Source organism: Erpetoichthys calabaricus, chromosome 2, assembly GCF_900747795.2.
Source record: "Erpetoichthys calabaricus chromosome 2, fErpCal1.3, whole genome shotgun sequence".
Classification (NCBI taxonomy): domain Eukaryota; kingdom Metazoa; phylum Chordata; class Cladistia; order Polypteriformes; family Polypteridae; genus Erpetoichthys; species Erpetoichthys calabaricus.
This window is the reverse complement of record NC_041395.2, coordinates 288,570,290-288,589,067: the sequence shown is the minus strand read 5'-3', so window position 1 is coordinate 288,589,067 and position 18,778 is coordinate 288,570,290. Positions and strand designations below refer to the sequence as shown.

Below are 18,778 nucleotides of genomic sequence, written 5' to 3'. Positions count from 1 at the left end.
TTCATACAATTGTATATTCAGCGACATAGGCAGCATAATGTTATGTAACAGTTTGGAAAGTTATATGTTTTTGCAGACCAAATAACATATTTTCCTGTTAAGTTAGGTAGACTTTAATATCACAGAGAGAAATTTGGTTGCAGCAGGAAAATACAAAAATATAGGATGCTGTTACATAGATTCATGAAAACAAGCCAAGACACAACATATGACAGTAATTGTTATCAGTATACACACCCACGAGATTTGTGGAAATAGGAGTAATTTCCTTCACCATTACACAGTAATAATTCAGAATTCAGCAGGATGTCTTGAAACACTTGAATGCAAAATGCTTATAGCTCTGGGAATTAAAGAGTTTGTAAATAAATCTATTGCTGTTTATCCTGGGGAACCTAAATCTGCAGCTTGATGGCAACAAATGAAGCTTTGGAAACAGACAATGGCCATTGTTTGACAAGATTGAGTTGGCCTTCTTTCTAATTTTTTCTGCTATAGCTCATTGACAGAGGCTTGCTTCAAACTAATAGTTTTACTACTGATTTTACAATATTGATTAGACAATTTGTTTTTAATGCCAAGGTTGCCAAACACATATATAAAAGCAAATGTGACCATAGATTGAATAAAAGACTAACAAGAAACTATTATTAAAGTTTTATCCACTTTAAAACAGTCGAGTGTCCTTAGAAGTAACAGCTATTTCTGCTCTGTCTTACAAATTTGTGAATGTGTATGCATCCTTTTTTTATAGGTAGGGAGAGGACACTCCCTAATTATTTGAACTTTGGAGAAATCATCACTATGACCCAGAGTCCAAAGGTCAATTAAAAAATTGGAAGTATGTTAAATATCCAACCCTAAAGAAATTGAAGCTCTAAGAAAGTGCTAGCAACATCATGTGCACATATTTTTTATTGATTATATGCCTCAAAAAGCCTTCATAACCAGTCAATATTATGCTAATTATTTGTAGTTTATGGCTGTTAGTCAGGAAAGTGAGAAAATCTGTCCTTCACAAAAAACTCCTCCTCACACTGCTGGGTTAGAGATCTTGTTTGGTGAAATTGTGGGCAGAAAAAGATGCCACAGCCATCCTTTTCTCAAAACCTACCTTCTGTTCCTATTCTGAAGAGTTAACCTTTGTGGGATGTGCTGTACCACTGATAAAGATATTAGATTGGCTACAGAAATTTAGTTGCACAAACAAGACATTATATGCTGCTGTGGAGACATGATCGGAATTAGTAGGAGGGCTTCATAGTGGCCATTGTCCAGTTGTCCTGAGTACAGAAGGTAAATGAAGAGAGTATTTCCAGAATTGTAAATGCAAGGCGGGATGTTGGGGTCGTGTTTGAAGTAAATGACAATGGTAGCATGGAGAATCTCGGAAAGAGCTTGAATTTCAGCTTCACCACCATAAACTCCAGATGTTGCCATGTATTGATAGTACTCCTGACTTGTAATAACTCGACTTACGTTGGAAAGAACAACAGGAAGAACGTCTCCAAATCTGTCCCAATGTGATGCAACGAAATCTACTGCCCTATGTCATAGTGAGAGTGCATTGCCTTCGTCAACCGTTTGTGTCAAGAAATAACCCACTGATAGGAACAGGCAATTGCCGGATCCCGGAATAGAGATGGCGTTGTACAAAAACCTGTCGACAGAGAAGATACTGTCGTTCATTTTATAACAAAGGCTTAGGAAACAACCATCGCAGTATAACGTAAATAGCAAGGTGTATGGGAGGCCGCAGGCAGTGTGGGGAAGGGTTTGGAAGAGGACGAATAGGATTCGAGAAATGCCGTGTGGGCGGGACCGGTTTTAAAGGGGAAGCAGGACAAACCAGAAGAGAAATATATATAAGAGATAATCTTTACTGTGTATCAATAATTAGTATACACCAACCAGAAACCCTAACCTTCAGACAGATGGTAATGAATTGATTGACCAATTGTTGTAATAAGGTAAAATTTAATATTCAAACTTTAAAATTCATTGTATAATCTAAAAATCTTAACAAAATCATTTATTTGAATATGTTCTTTATTAAAAAAAATACAAAATACAAACAAAATAAGATGGTGTTTGATGTATTCTTAGTTGACACATGAATAGTGACACACTGCAGCATCAAAACGACTATGGATACAAAATGTGAGAGAGAGTGTGGAATGACAGCATCAATATGGAAACAAAAATAATGAAAACAATAAATAAAATAAATTTCCCAGGCAACAAACAGTGTCAAATGTTGACCCTGGCGCTATATTGCTCATGGCTTTATAAACTGCCTTGAGGTCACAGAAGAAACTTGAAATGAGAAGAAAACTCAGTGGGAAACTCAGCAAGCTTGCAGAGACTGAAGACTCTTTTATTAACTTTTATGTTCAAGAATAGACCAAATTGATGCTCTTGTCAGGTTTACCAAGGAACTGGGAAAAACTTTTCAATGCTTTAAGGGTTTTAACTTGGCTGTTTGTAAGGCAAAGAAAGGTCATTGCTTTGTTTGGGGTATGAAGGTGTTTGAGACTGCACAAATTCCTGGTCTTTAACCCTCCAGGTAACGAGTTATGCACTTTTGCTCTCTTCACCCCCTTGTATGTGATTCAGTGCCAGTTTTCCACTGGGACAAATACTTATGGTCATTAGAAGTCAGGTTAGTACTCAGATCAATGTCTGAAAAGAGCAGTTCTTATTCTTCTCGTTTGGTTGTCCTGAGGAGACTGATATTCTTTGCAGTGTTGGTCTTTCCCCAGTACCTCATGGTGTAAGACCAGATATTCGGTGTCCTCAGGAAGCAGGTAGAATAACTTTACAGATGATACTTCTATATTAGGCAAAGTTCTACTACAAGACCACTTGATTTATTCAGGGTGGAATGAAATTGACTTGGAAACTATTTTATTTAGACAGTTTTTCATAAGATACTATTTTTTTAAGTAATTATTTTTGATGTTTGTTAGTATATGGCACTCTTTGTCAACTTAACATTACTCTTTCAATGTAAACCTATTATGGTATGCTTCTGCAGAACTAATTGCTTCACTTTAATTATGTATTCTTGTCTTTTTTTATGCAAGTGAATAAATTATACAAGGTATAACTTGTCAAGCTGGCAATAATTACTTTTTAAGCTACAAAAGGTTGCTATAATTGATTTAAAATTTTACTTCAGTCTTGCTTTCTTTATATTTCACTCTTATTGTATTTTGCAGGATCAATATGCCAACTCCTTTCTGCATGATGATAATATGAATTTTCGTGTTAATCTGCATAGAATGGTGAGCATTTCTATTCGATCTATCATCAGAAGATGCTTATTCCTAAAAAGGGCCTTTGGGAGGCCAGAGCCCACATGATAGAAGTGTTATGTATAAGGCAGAAACCAAGTTAGACAGAGCAAACTCAGTCAAACATCTTTATATATAATCTTCATTTGGATCTTGATCTTTGTTTGTCCGCAAATTCACTGCCTTGTGTGGTGTTCCTGCTGTGTTCAGTAGAGGGCAGTAGTGATGGAGGAGGAGAGGAAATGAGGGGGGGATCGTTGGATGAGGTTGGAGTGTGGTGATTAAAGAGGATTGAACTAAAGGAGACTACGTGCTGTTTGTACTGGCTGAATACACAACACCTTGGTTGTTATTTTTGTTTACAAACACTGTCGATACCACTCTTTGTGTTTAGATCTGGCGTCGACACCACTCTTTGTGTTTAGATCTGGCGTTGACACCGTGCTTTGTGTTTAGATCTGGCGTCGACACCTGCTTCGTTGTCGAGACTGTGGTTTTTTGTGTTTCTATCGACCGTTGTTGGCAGCACTTTGTCCAAATTGAATGTTCACCCACTTCTTGGAGTCGGCAGTCAGAATATACAGTATAAGTCGGACACACTTCTGTGATTTTCCATCAGTCGGTGTTTGGAGTTCAAGAAAGAAGCATTGGTTCTTCCTTACTCTTTGGATTGCCACAAAGCAACCTGTGAGATTGGAGAAAGGTTGAGAAGAGATCGTGAGAGGAAACGACAGCGTCATGAAAACGAGACGGACTATGAATGGAGAGAAGCAGAAATGCTCCTCCACCAATACATAATTACTATTCGGACAGTGATTCCGAGTAGGCCGTTCCTATCGAATCAATGTCCAAGGGTTTTGTTTTGTAATTTTGTTTCCCTTATAAAAAATCATAATGCTGTGCGACGAAGGGCCCAGTTCACGACTGGCAGCCACGTTTAAACAGGGAGCCCTTCACAGACAACTTTAACACGCACAACGTAGTTGGGCGCACATGGCTAGTCCCTAATATTCTTACTTTCCTTGTTAGTGTTGGATACACCCTGGCACGGTGATCACTGACAGTAGCCAGCGAATCTGACCTGTAAAAATCTCGGCAGAGTAATTAAAAATGGGCAGACACGACATGCTACATGTGCAGTGACCAAGTCAGAATTTCAAACCACTGTCCTGCATCTGAAAAGCAGTATTCACTACAACTTCCTAGTTACAGTAAAGATACCTATAAGAGCATTTTGAATTAACTCAAACACCTATTGTAAATTGTGGTTGCTTCAGCAAAACTAATGTTTAGGCCTTCAGATTTAAAAAGTGAGAGGATCCTTGTACTGTTCCATCAATTAATAGAAGTTCTGTTTTTGGATTTGCATGCAAAAACATTACAGAAACTGCTTAAATGATCTGCATGTGCATGTATTGTATAACTTCTCAAAGGTGCTTGGTTTTTAAAATGAAAAGACCAGGCTTCAAGGGTAGCTTGGCATTTACCATTAAATACTGTTAGATTATATTTTAATATACAGTGTATATTATATGTGACAACTGAACAATAGCCAGTTTCAATAACTTTGTGTTAGAAATTTCTTGATTTTCAGCTAAATGCAGTAATGAAAGTCCATACTTGTTTGTTTTATACATTCGCAAAGGTGAACCACAGCTGAAGGTGTGCTGGATGTAAAAATCTGAGAGCAAATAATAAGACATATAACTTTAATATCAAAACTTGTAAAATTCAGAGTAGCTGGTGTTTGGATCGTGAAGCCCAGACATTCTTAATTCAACCCATTTACTTATTTGCTGTAATCATGGGATTAATGTCATGTTTACTTTACAAATTAGAATCTAAGTGTTGTTAAATTAATTTTGTTTGCTAAACAAATGTTCAGTCAACAATTGATCTTAAAGAAAAAATTCCTATTAACAGGGAGATTTTTTTAAATTCCTGTATGAAACTCAGCTTAACCACCTTAGAATCCTATCTTAACATAAAATGGTGCAAAATTGAAATTCATCTGTATGTCACTTTTTACATTTTTCATAATGATTGAAAACAAAGTCCTTTACCTTCTTCTTTATAATCATTTCTGTATTGGCTTCTTTTTTGCTAAACAGAATTTTCAGCCTCTGGTTTACTGTAGAAGCAGTTAAAATTTGATCTAAAGAGCATTTAGTTTTTTCCCCTGAGTTTACCCTAATTTACTTTACCTTAATTTACTATTAAGCACACTGGTTAAACAAAGCAGTCAGTGTGTATAATAGCTTTATCTAATCTATTGCCCTTTTGTTGTGTTTAGCCGATGAGGCACAGAAAAAAGGCAGCTGATAAGAATATCCCTTCCAGACCCTTGGCATGTGCAGTACTAGGTAAGAGATCTTCACAGTAAACATGAAAAGGGTTTGCCACTTATTGGGTCTGTTGTTGCTGTTCTGCCTGTGCATATCACAAATAATTTTTTCCCCTATATTTATAATGAAATGCCTGCTTTGTAAAAGAAAAATAGCATGTGAATTATTTTAGGTTGCTAAAGAAACAGAGAATGTTTTATATAGCAAAAAATAATAAAATAACACAAAGCTTTCAATTTCATCATAGGCCATCAATCACACAGTTAAGTACAATACATTTAGTTATTTTATTTGACCCTTGGAATGGGGTGACTGTATAAAGGAACCATAACTGGAATCCAGTAGGTGGAGTTCTTGTATAGAGAATAACCAAAATTCTACTATAGCCAGAGAAGTCAAGCAAAATGACACCTTTAATTGGCTAACTGAACCGATTAAAATGTGTAAGCTTTCAGGCAGGTTGTAATTGATCTCATTACATCCATAATAGCTAAAATGGTACAACACACTACTACTACTACTACTACTACTGTAGCCAGAGAAAGATGCCAGATGAGAGATCCCCAACAGGTGGGCATAGTCACTTTACTGCAGTTACCAGGAGGAAAGAATCCTACATTCATGAGTACAGAGGACATTATGTGTTGGTGTATGTTAGAACGCTTCATTAAAGGTGTGCAGTTGTTAGGTAGGTCAAACTTCATGCTAGAGGGTAGCAGATACCCAGAGGAACAATAAAAGGAGACTTGCTGACTGTTGGCAAAAAAATAAATAAAATAAAACTGCTTTTTTGTCAGGTTGAATTGTCTTTTTTGTTTTCTTTTTTATTTTTTAAACAGACTTGATGGTGGAATTTATTGTAACTCATATGATGAAGGAATTTCCAATGGACTTATACATGTGAGTTTGCATTACCTTATATTTTTCTTATCACTGTTTTATGGTCTTTTATTAATTTAGTGAACCTGCTTAATCTAATATCAGAGTTGTAGGCAACTGAAATTTATGCCTGTAACATTAGCCACAAGGCAGGAGCTGCCCTGGATGGTTGTGGCAGTCTTTTTCTGGCTACATTCACTCATAGAAGTCCAATTTAAAGTCACCATTCAGCCTAATGAATACAACTTTGTGGGACGTGGAAGGTAAAAAAAGTACTCGGAGTGGACCCATGCAGACAGTTCTATTGATATAATAGATTCAACAGATTGTCTGGCAGTGACCTTGTTTGTGCACTGGCATAACTTGGGATGTTTCTGCCAGTCTGGGTTTTTCTCAGCCACCAAGTGTGCTATTAAGCACACTATCTGCATCTCTCTCTCTCTGTTTTTCTGTCTGTTACAATGCCCGTTGTCTTCTACACACAGTTCACCTGCATGACCCACACACACAAGGCCGCAGTGCACACCATTACATGTAATTTAAATTATTTTAATGTTTTTCTTTTTTTTTCATGTTTTATATTGTGTAATATTAAAATATTTTTCACTTAATATGAAACTATTCAGTCCTCTGGAGTCATTGGTATTGTATCAGTAACAGGCTGTCCCCATATCTCATATAGTTTGTGCATACATCACTTAGGGTGTTTTTCTGACACCCAAGTGTAACCAAGTTCTTCCTAGATGAAAATAGATTTTGTCAGAGTCATTTTAAGATATATATGTTCCGTTAACTTTGCAAAGTATAAAAAAAATATATTGTTCTAATTTCTGTTTAAATTGATTAAAGCTCTTTTTTTCTCATTCAATAGGCGATGTGTACAGGTTGTTCACAAGCTAATTTGCTACCAAAAAAAGTGCAGAGTGCGTCTGCATTACACATGGAGAGAACTCTGGTCAGGTAACTATAACATTATTAAATGCTTCAGTCCTGTAAGGTATAAAATATTAATTCTTTTTTTTTGCATTTATATAGCGCTTTTCTCACTACTCATAGCGCTCAGCAATTGCAGGTTAAGGGCCTTGCTCAAGGGCCCAACAGAGCAGAATCCCTATTGGCATTTATGGGATTCGAACCGGCAACCTTCCAATTACCAGTGCAGATCCCTACATCCCTACATGTAACTTTTCAAAGAGTATTTAGTCCATACAGTCAGGCTTACATTGTACTTGGACATTTAGCAAGAATAATCTTCAGTGTGTTGACAAGTATTAATATTTGCACTTCTCCTCTATCCTGAAAATCTATTCTTTGATGACAAGTAATCTTAGATTATAGGTATCTCTCCTATGAATGCTGTAATAATCCACTGTGGACTTTATTTACAATATGCTTATGTCTTCTCTTACCTCCTTGAAGATTTCAGGTTTCTGATTCTGGTTCTTGTATATTTTTTACTCCTAAGGTGGACTGTAGATTTTCATAAAGCTAATGGTGTAAGCATACTTGAAATACACTACTCACTTCAGTGCATGTAAAGCATTTGTCCATGTAAAATCCTATGGTAAACTTAAAGTGTTTACCATGTTAATGCAAAGCAATGCATAGTTCTCATTAGAGATACGCTGGATGTTAATCCACAACAGTCCAAAGAGCTTTGCTTAAAAATCTAATTATCTAATATTTTCAGTTTTACTCTTTATAAACATGATATTAACAAAAAAATAGCAAGTTTCACATAGAATGATAGTAGGTAGAGATACAAGTTGTTTTACTGTAGTGATGAGTGTGCAGTCTATGTATTTTCTGTAATAACTTAAACTAAAACAAAACAATGATACCTGGTAAATGACACGCGATTTCCAAACAGAAATAAGCATGGACTAAACACTACAGGTTAGAGGATATCATTTTTTAAACAGCTGTGGTAATTTAGAAGATATGCATTGTATTGATACTTTTCTAACAAAATACAATACATCTGTATTTCCATAGATCAGAGGTCTTCAATCACAGCCTAGGGAGCCACAGTGGCTACAAGTTTTAATTTCAACCAGTTTTTTTAAATAGAAGACAGTCTTTGCTGATAGTAAAACTTGGTAAAAAAAAAAAAAGAAACGAAAACTTAGTAATTAGTTCTATGTCTTGTTATTACATTCATTCTTTCAAAACAAATCTGTATCACATTGATGATTTTACTTTTCCATTATTTGTATGTTTTGCGGACCAGGACAGATTTGTGTTTCTTGGTTCTTCCTTTTTCTCTTCCATTTATTTCAAAGTTTTATTAATAAGGGTACTTTATGATGCATTAAACAGGTTTAAACGGGATCACCTTAGCTGGAGTGCTGGTTGTCGTTTGCATCTCATTATTAATCAGGGTTGTGTTAAGAAAATACAGAGCATTTAAAGCATAAATACAGTTCTTTAAAACTAAGATGTGCAATTCAGGGTTTTGAATCATAATAGTTAAAATTAAGGCCAGCAATTAAATTAAATTAAGAAACTAGTTGAAGCAAAAACCTGTGAAATATTCTAATATGTCATTGTTTGTTGACTCTACTATGAATTTAAAGGCTCACCTTACAAGGAATCGCACATCATTAAATTCAAGTAACATACCCAGATGAGTGTTATGCAAAGTGACCAGGTTTCATTAGTGTTAATGAGAAGATGTATTAAATTCAGTTCAATTTATTTTTGTATAGTACTTTTCATTGAGTGCAGGCTCAAAGGGCTGCAATAAATTTATAAGTTTAATGCTATTACAGTGTTTCAAATTACTGATCACATATTACATACACATGCCGAAAGAAGAAGAAGAAAATTAAGATAGAGATATTTTTATACACACAACAAAACAAAGCAATGCCAGACTTAACACAAATGGACCCTAATAATATCTGTTCATTAGCATTATTGTTGAACTATATGAATTCCATTTTCTCAAAAAAAATTAAGAGGAGTAAATTTGATAAATGTAATCCATTTTTTATTTAAAAAATATTAAGTGGAATGAATTTGGTCAAGGGGTAATCAGCTCAGATGTGACAAATTTACATGTTTTCTTTTTGTGATACAATTTCAGCTTTAAACACCCACACAATACAGAAATAAAAAAAACATCAAGTGTTTGAAGCTGTGTGTGAACTTTGCAAGATTCGTTCTTCTGATATTTTATATCTCTGATTTCTTAAATACTCTAAAAGGCATGTTGTCAATTGAACTGTTGACTCTAAGCTGACATAGTGTAGTGGTACAGTATGTGCATGCATGATTTGCAGTGGGCTGGTATTTCATCCATTCTTGGGTCTCACAAGATGAGGACAGTTGAAAGTTTTATAAAGCTGGATGTAAAGTTTCAAATTGTGTAAATTACATATTTATTTTTTGTTTTATATATCATTTTATTTCATCTTTCAGCCTTACAATTTTAAGTTCCTTTGCAAAGATCAAGGTTAGCTTCTGCTGTACACTTGTTGCTGCAGAGGGGTGTAGGGAGATTATGAGTGATGGGGCATGGAGCGCACCATTACAGTAGCAGAAGTGCTGTGCCTTCTGGTTATTATTATTTTGTTAATTAATTCTATCAGTAAAGTTTAGCAATGACATATGCCATAGATAAATAGATACTTTATTTATTCTGCTCTTTTAGTCTTAATTACAGAAAATAATAATAATTAACTACATTGAAGCTGCAAAAAAAAATTCCTATTCTCAAGAAAAATATATTTTAGCACAGCAAACTTAAGTCCCCTTCTTCTTCCCTTAGGAGATCCTTATACCCCACAAGACCATTGAAATTTGAAAGAATAAACAGTTTTTCACCTCACAAGGCAGCTCACACATTCTTTTCCAACAGTACAGTAACAATATATCACTTATTGTTTAACATGGGTTAAAGCAGATGTTTTCTTAGCTAACACAGTGTACACTTGAATATGGGTCTGCACATTCATACTGCATGGACAGTTATCAATAAACAACTGTTGACGGTCCGAGTCATTGCTCAAGTTCTTTGTGGCCTACAACAAACAGTGCCCCTATTATGAAATGTTCTATTCTGAATTTATAACCCATCTTTTTGTAAAGTTTTCTCTTAAAAATTATGAGATTTATTTATGGTAAAACTAAAAATACAAATTGAGGTAAATAAAGCTGCTTATTATGTTTGACATAGTTGTAGCAGGCCTGCTAATAGTATTAAAATAATCATTCAATATATTCAATAACAGTTGTAGAATGGTGTGAATTAGTCACTAGCCACTTCCCTTTAATATCGATTCTGGTAATATTACATGAACACTATTATTGTTCTTTTTTTCCTCCCACTCTTGAAGTGCACATCCCTGTTGCTTCTAGGATACTCAAGGTCTGCCTGCAACTCTAAATTGGAAAAGACCCAAGCTGCAAATCTGCAAATAAAGTTATTATACCTGCAACCCACAAATTGTCTCAAGTGAATCTATTCTTGAGGTTTTGTAAAATGCAAAGTGGAGGAAGACCGCAAAGGCCTAGTTGATGACTTTGCTGACTGATGCCAGCTGATCAATCTGTAGTACATGGGTAGCAAAATCAAGGTGTTGATGGTGGGCTTCAGGAAAAACAAGTCTGCTCTGATTTCAGTCTTCATCCAAGCACTAGATGTTGAGATATTTCAAGTATATAATTACCTGGAAAGGAACACCTAGACAGAAATCTGACTGAGCTCTAAACTTTGAGACCATATTCAAGTGTGAAAAAGATGACGGTGTTTTTCAAAGCAGCCCAGGCCCTTGGAAAATATTTTTTCATATGTACAATCAGCTATTAGTTTCATACGTGCTCTTTAACACAGTGCAATTTTGGAACATTAACATAAGAACAAGAGATGCCAGCTGACCAATTTTCTATTAAGTGATAATAAAACCAAATGATTTGTGTACTTACAGTTTTCTATTTGTACCCATCTGGAAAAGTAACATATAATAATGAATTTAGGAAACACAAGTTTAATTTGAAATGCAAAATCCTTTTTGTTTCCAACATGTGCTGAAATAATATACATAATATTCTCAATTCCATTTAAATCTGTTCTGGCCATACTGAGTATAAGATACAAACCAACACAGTCCATTTACACTCTGGCACATCACACAGGGTAAATTTACAATCTCCAGTTAATCCAATGTGCATGTCTTTGTTTTGGGGAATGAAGACTGGTGGACTAGGTGAAGAAACGCATGGACTGTAGACACCATTAGAATGTCTCCACATAGTCTGCTTCCGCATGTGGAATTTAAACCAAGGACACTGGTTCCACGAGGAACTGACCACTTAATCACGGTTGTAACTTGTGTTGAATTTATAATTATGTCATTTGTAATCACAGACATCTGTTTTCATGTGACCTGTCTAAATTTTTAAGATCATGAATAGCATAATACTTCGCAGACATTATGAGACAGTATTTTTTTTTTTTTGCAAAATATTAACAGGAGTTCATAATGGACACAAATACCAGCATTCAGAAAGCATGTGGTAGATAACATAATCAATGGTTTAACTTCACACATTATGCTGACAAGCTGCCAAATGACATGTTTTCATCACTTACAACACAACATATATAGCTGTATAGGCTACAGTGTGCAAATTACACTTTTCCTATATAGCATAAACAAATAAAAATGTGAGTCAGCATTTTAAACAAAATTCTTGTCTGAATTAAATGGAAAACCTTTAAAACCTGTCTAAATGATTTTAAGTAAATCTCTGTTTTTCTTTTTTATGTAAATATTCTAAGGATAGTCTATTATCTTTCCTTATGAGGCAAATTATAGTTCTGTCCATCTGGCCATACAATGAAAATGTTGTTGTTCCTTTGCCTGCTTTATAAACTATTTTCAGAATTATATCTCTAGGCACTGAAATGACAGCATCCAAGCTGCCTGATGTAAACTGAGGAAAGATGGCCTGTCTAGTGTTTTTCAGCCATTTGTTTCTGCCAGCATTCTATTGGGAATTTCTTTTTTCCTAATCTCCCTGAATTGGTGGCTGATATCAGTTAATGAGCACTGCAGCTCCAGTCTAACAGCATTCACACAAATTGCCTTCAGGGTGCTTGGTCTGTTGATTGCATTCAGTGCTGTACTGATGTAGCGCCTTCTGTGCTGATAGTAAATGTGTGGTGTCTATTTGAAGGAGTATCTTTGCAGAATATTGACTTTTGAAGCTGGAAACTCTGGCAGTAAATTACATTCCACAAATCTTGCCAGAGAGACAAGATAACAAAAGTTATGTGTCTTGTTAAAAGGCAGTCAATAGTTTCTTTTTAATAGCTCTATGAAAAATTGCTTTTATTGTTTTATGTGGTAAGTTGCCTCTAGTTTTGATAATAAGAAGGCCTTACTCTGTCATCGTGAAGAGTTTCCCCTAATATTCCTGATTGAAATCCATATTTCTTCATCCAGTATAGATTTACAAGTTATGATTGATGCACACATTCATTTTGCACTTTTGGCTTAGCTATATAATTTACTAATAGTTGTTTTTTCCCTTTTTAATTCTACATGTCTTCTTTTGCTTCAAAATGTAACAAAATGAGGAATTTCAGACTATCCTGTTAATTGTTCATATTTTTTTTTTCTTTCATACAGCACTCATAAACTTGCTGAAATTTCTAATGTCTAATGAGACGACCTTGCTGTCAAAATACAACATATTTCAGCTTGCTCTGCAGGTAAGCATTGGTTCAACCATCAGTAGATCCTTTTTCTGAATATATTTCTCCAGCACAGGGTCACATGGAGTTGGAGCCTTTTTTGGCATCATTGTGTGTCCTGGTTGGAATGCAAGTGCATCACAGGGCACATTCATTCATATATTCATATTACCCTGGATCAGTTAAATTTATATTAGTCAGTCCACCTTTGACAGGGATGTTTTTCAACAGTGGAAGGAAACTAGAAAAATCAGAGGAAACGCTCAAGAAACCATATAGAGAATTGCACTGATATCCAACTGTAGCAAAGCAGCATTTATTTGGAGCAATTTAACATTTATATTTGTTTCTGTATATTAGACCAAGTGTGTTTAGCCATACATTTGAATGTATTCATTTGTTGCTTGTATGTTGGAAAGTAGTGTTCTATATAGTATATACATTGTGAATATAGTAAGTTTATACACATTTGAATAGTAATTCTGGCAAAAGGAATACTGGCTGCGTATTGCAAAATCTGTTTGCCTGTCGTTAATACTGTCATGGATTATCTAAGGCATAGGGCTTCACACCTCATGGTTGCCAGTTCAATTGCCACATCAGTCACCCTGAACAAGTCACTTAACACTAGAATTACCAGAGCCTACGAAAAAACTTGTAGATCCGTCCCACCTTAAATCGCTTCGCACCACTCCATCAGCATCTTTTGTACTGTAAATGTGTGGATAAGCAGCAAGCAGCTGCCACCGCACAGTTTTCTCAGCTCAAATCTGTTTATCTGCGTGTCAGTTGCTTAGAGTTGTATAGAGTGAAAAGTCAAGGAAAATGACACCTTTTATAAATACTATACAGTAATCCCTCCTCCATCGCGGGGGTTGCGTTCCAGAGCCACCCGCGAAATAAGAAAATCCGCGAAGTAGAAACCATATATTTATATGGTTATTTTTATATTGTCATGCTTGGGTCACAGATTTGCGCAGAAACACAGGAGGTTGTAGAGAGACAGGAACGTTATTCAAACACTGCAAACAAACATTTGTCTCTTTTTCAAAAGTTTAAACTGTGCTCCATGACAAGACAGAGATGACAGTTCTGTCTCACAATTAAAAGAATGCAAACATATCTTCCTCTTCAAAGGAGTGCGCGTCAGGAGCACAGACTGTCAGAAAGAGAGACAGAAAAGCAAACAAATCAATAGGGCTGTTTGGCTTTTAAGCATGCGAAGCACCGCCGGTACAAAGCTGTTGAAGGCGGCAGCTCACACCCCCTCCGTCAGGAGCAGGGAGAGAGAGAGACAGAGACAGAGAAAAACAGTCAAAAATCAATACGTGCCCTTCGAGCTTTTAAGTATGCGAAGCACCGTGCAGCATGTCGCTTCAGGAAGCAGCTGCACAGAAGGTAGCAACGTGAAGATAATCTTTCAGCATTTTTAGACGAGTGTCCGTATTGTCTAGGTGTGCGAACAGCCCCCCTGCTCAATCCCCTTACGTCAGGATCAGAGAAAGTCAGCGTGAGAGAGAGAGAAAAGTACATTGGGTAGCTTCTCAGCCATCTGCCAATAGCATCCCTTGTATGAAATCAACTGGGCAAACCAACTGAGGAAGCATGTACCAAAAATTAAAAGACCCATTGTCCGCAGAAATCCGCGAACCAGCAAAAAATCCGCGATATATATTTAAATATGCTTACATATAAAATCCGCAATGGAGTGAAGCCGCGAAAGGCGAAGCGCGATATAGCGAGGGATCACTGTATCGTTATTTGGAACACATGCATTTCATGTGTGTTCCGTGCCTACAACAATGTATGTACAGTAAACACATGGTTTAAAACAGAAACGTTTTTCATGTTTTAGTAATAATTGACAAAATGTGGACATGAAGTGTATAATGTGTTAAGCCTGAATTCCAAATATCAAATAAACACTTTCACAAAAGGCAGAAATATAACAGAACAAGTGTGCTTCTATTCAAGAATATAACTGCAGAAAAAGAACCCACGTTAGGGTGCAACATTGACATGCGTTTGCTACGACCGCTTTGGTGGCACAACGGTATCAACTGTTGACTGGTAATCAAAACTTCATGGGTTCGATCCCGGACGAGTCCGTTTTGAGAAGTGAGCTGCTCTTATTCTTACTATTTTGTAATGTGATAGCAGGCTGCTTGCTGCTTATCGACTCATTTACAGGACAAAAGACGCTGATGGAGAGATGCAATGCGATTTAAGGTGGGACAGATCTACAAGTTTTTTCGTAGGCTCTGGTAATTCTAGTGTACTGCTGTAATATATCTAATAACTGTCACTTTTTACTCAAAATAGTATTATTTAGTTTGTTTTTGTGATGTACATTTTTATTATGTCTGTATAAACAGTATACATTGATAAATATGTTTTCTAAATACCTGTCTTGTTTCTGTAAACTTGTCTGGATGGGAGACTGACCCCTGCAGTCCCACCTGTGTCATTAAACAAATTTTTCCATTAGTAAATGTTTCTTAATGCAACTTTTGACTTACTGTACATGCAAAATTATGTTACCAGAGTCAACTGGAATAGAACTCACTGGTAAATCAAGATCCATGTGTAATAAACATAGTGCCTGTGAGCCTGTTTTGGTTTTGAAAAGTGGCTGGTTCACTTACCCACATACTTTTTTATGTACTTCTTTTGCCATTCATTATTTTGTTCTTTATTTCACCTTATACAATTTCTTGTATTAGGAATTTGTTAGTTTTCGCATACCCCTTGTGGTCAGAGCGCAGGGTCAGCCATTGTACAGCTCCCCTTGAGCAATTCCAGGTTAAGGGTCAAGCTCAAGGGCCCAGCAGAGTAGGATTTCTTATGGCAGTGACCGGGATTCGAACCGGCAACCTTCTGGATACTGGCACAAATACTTAGCCTCAGATCCACCATTACCAAATCACTCTGGTCTTTCCTCCACCCGCCAGTGATACCTTTGCCTTCATTCTTCTTGATTCTAACTACAGGGTCAATAAGGCTACATCCTATAAGTGCTTCCAAGGTCACTTCCTGCCTCCCCAGAATTCACGGCTGGGGGCTATTGTGTTTCTGGAGCATTAACTTTAGGTTAAAGCTCCACTATTTGGATAGAAATTGTGTAATGTTCATTTTAATATATATTTTTTCTATTACCAGGTTGTCAATTTATTCAACATGTTCATAACATATGGGGACACTTTTCTTCCAACTCCTAACAGTTATGATGAACTTTATTATGAGATTGTGAGGATGCATCAAGTCTTTGATAATCTTTACTGTATGGGTAAGTAATGTATTCCTCCTTATAAATGATAGTTTAGTTGGCTTGATTTGATATTAAAATGTCAAATACTCTACAGAAAGCATTTTTATTTTGTAATGTTTTAGAAAAATTTAATTTTAAACGTTAAGTAAAAGACCTTATTCACTCAATCCTGAGTTCAAGGCATGAACTAACCATTTATGTACAAAAGTCCATTACAGTGTTCTCTTACATACACACAAGACAGATGTATAGTGGCCAGTCAACCTAACATGCATGTCTTTGGGGTGCTGAAAAAAGCAGAGTACTTCCAATTGATCTGCAAAGACATTAGAAAAACTTGATCATACAGCCATTGACTTGGATAGGTGGTTGTGAACCCAAGTCTTTTGGGGCTGTCAAGCTTCAGTCGTAATCACTAATCAGTTGTGCTTCCCAAAATAACATGTATAAAATGTGTTAGACTTCATTACTTGGTCTTCAGAATGACTTGTTCTGTGTTGTAAAATGAGGGAAATGAATTCTGCTGCTCTTGGTTTATTTTATTTGTTATTTGTAAACATCTAATTTTCATAAAAGCCATGGGGAGATGAGTGGCACCTCAATTATGGCAAGCATAGGAAATTCTAAATTTGGCATTTTTGAATGCATTCACTTTGGATACAATACATTCAGTACATTTTACTTATATGTATGTATTTGTATATACAGTAATACTGTATGTATGTACAATTAATGTATTTGGATACAATACATTTCAGTACATTCTACTTGAGTTTACATGTGTGTCATTCATTTTAGGACAGTCTCCATTCTTCTTTGAAAAGACACCCACTTAGCAGTAGAAGTTGTTTTCTCTGCTATGCATGTCACTCTCAGAAAAAAATATTCCTATTACGTTTACTGTCAAAGAGCAATATTCTCTGCCTTGTCTTCATGTTGTGACAGGCTTACATTGAGCATCACCCCTTAAAGTGGCAATGTTTCCTGATACATGAAAACTTAAAGCTGCAATCACACCCCCGTAAACAGGATCAGGTCTGTTTTAATCATTTGAACTGCTGTTTCTTAAAGAGTAAGTGTTTCTGTGATTATTCAGCACCTTTTGTGCAGGGACAACTTAAATCAGTGAATAGTTGGAAAACACCTGTCTTTTATAGCAAGTATTACTGTGTGGCATAAAATGACTTCTTTTTTGCAAAACCCTTTTGTGATTGCTATTGTTTAAGATGTGTTGTCATCTTTGCAAGACAGTTTCAGTCATGATCACTACAACCTTGTTTTTGACATAATATAAAAGTAGGTGTTCATCTGGCAGGTGCGTCTGTATCCAAGACTACAGAAATTAGTATTGTTTTCAAAGGTGCAATTCTAGAAATGACAGAATAAAAGCCAACCTGCCACATAACACCAAGAAAATTGGAGATGACAGTTTACTGTAGTGTCAGTGCTCATTGTTACTTATTCCTACTATTGAACTGGAGTTTACTTATTTTATATTCCAAAGTATGTCAATAGGTAGATTTAGTGAGATGTTATTGTTTTTCCAAGTGATATAATGGGATTTCATGCATTCCGTCTATGAAAACTTCACTAGATTTTCTGTTATATATTTCACTTTATGCTACTGAGTACAGTTGTTATACAAAAATGATTGGTTTTCTTTTTTCACAACAGATAAAGATGATTTTTGATTTAACCAGATACCTCTATCTTTGCTCATATGAGAAAAGGATAATCCATCATCACTAGCTGCATAATGTCCATATTTAGCACCAACTCCACACAGGATGACAATGCACTGCATAAGGTGGTGAAGTCTGCTTACAGTATTACTATAACATAGGCTGGAACAAGTCGAAACCATGAAGATATAATGTTTTGCACCAAAACCAAATTAATCAGAATTCAAAGTCAGAAAAAAAAAACAACTGAAAGCTCAGAAACCAGAAATTTCAGAAAGTAGTTTTCACTACATTCGTTTGAGTTTTCTATCCAAATGATGGATACTAATGGATTGTTGCGTCAGTATTTAAGGGGTCACACGGATGATACAAGGTGCTGTGCCTTCCAAAACCACAATCCTTGGCAACCAGGAGCATTAATCAATTACTATTATCAGGAACACTATACTGCAAAGGTAACTGCATAGAAATGTACCCAACGCTAAGTCAAAACCCATATTACCACGTACACTTATGCTTAGAAATATTATTTCCAACAGAAACAAATCCCCAAAGTGAACATCTCATAACACTTTCTAGTAACAGGAATGATCATCTTTGCCTAC

General features: G+C 35.9%; 1 protein-coding gene across 2 annotated transcripts in view; it reads left to right on the top strand.

Moving 5' to 3' along the window:
• Positions 1 to 18,778, top strand: part of armh3 (armadillo like helical domain containing 3) — a 221,722-nt gene that overhangs the window by 92,407 nt on the left and 110,537 nt on the right. For both annotated transcript variants that reach the window (XM_028795718.2, XM_028795717.2), the window contains exons 17-22: positions 3,222 to 3,287; positions 5,590 to 5,659; positions 6,481 to 6,541; positions 7,392 to 7,480; positions 13,159 to 13,241; positions 16,383 to 16,509. In XM_028795718.2, the coding sequence (XP_028651551.1) occupies positions 3,222 to 3,287; positions 5,590 to 5,659; positions 6,481 to 6,541; positions 7,392 to 7,480; positions 13,159 to 13,241; positions 16,383 to 16,509 (496 nt within the window). The remainder of the gene's footprint in view (positions 1 to 3,221; positions 3,288 to 5,589; positions 5,660 to 6,480; positions 6,542 to 7,391; positions 7,481 to 13,158; positions 13,242 to 16,382; positions 16,510 to 18,778) is intronic.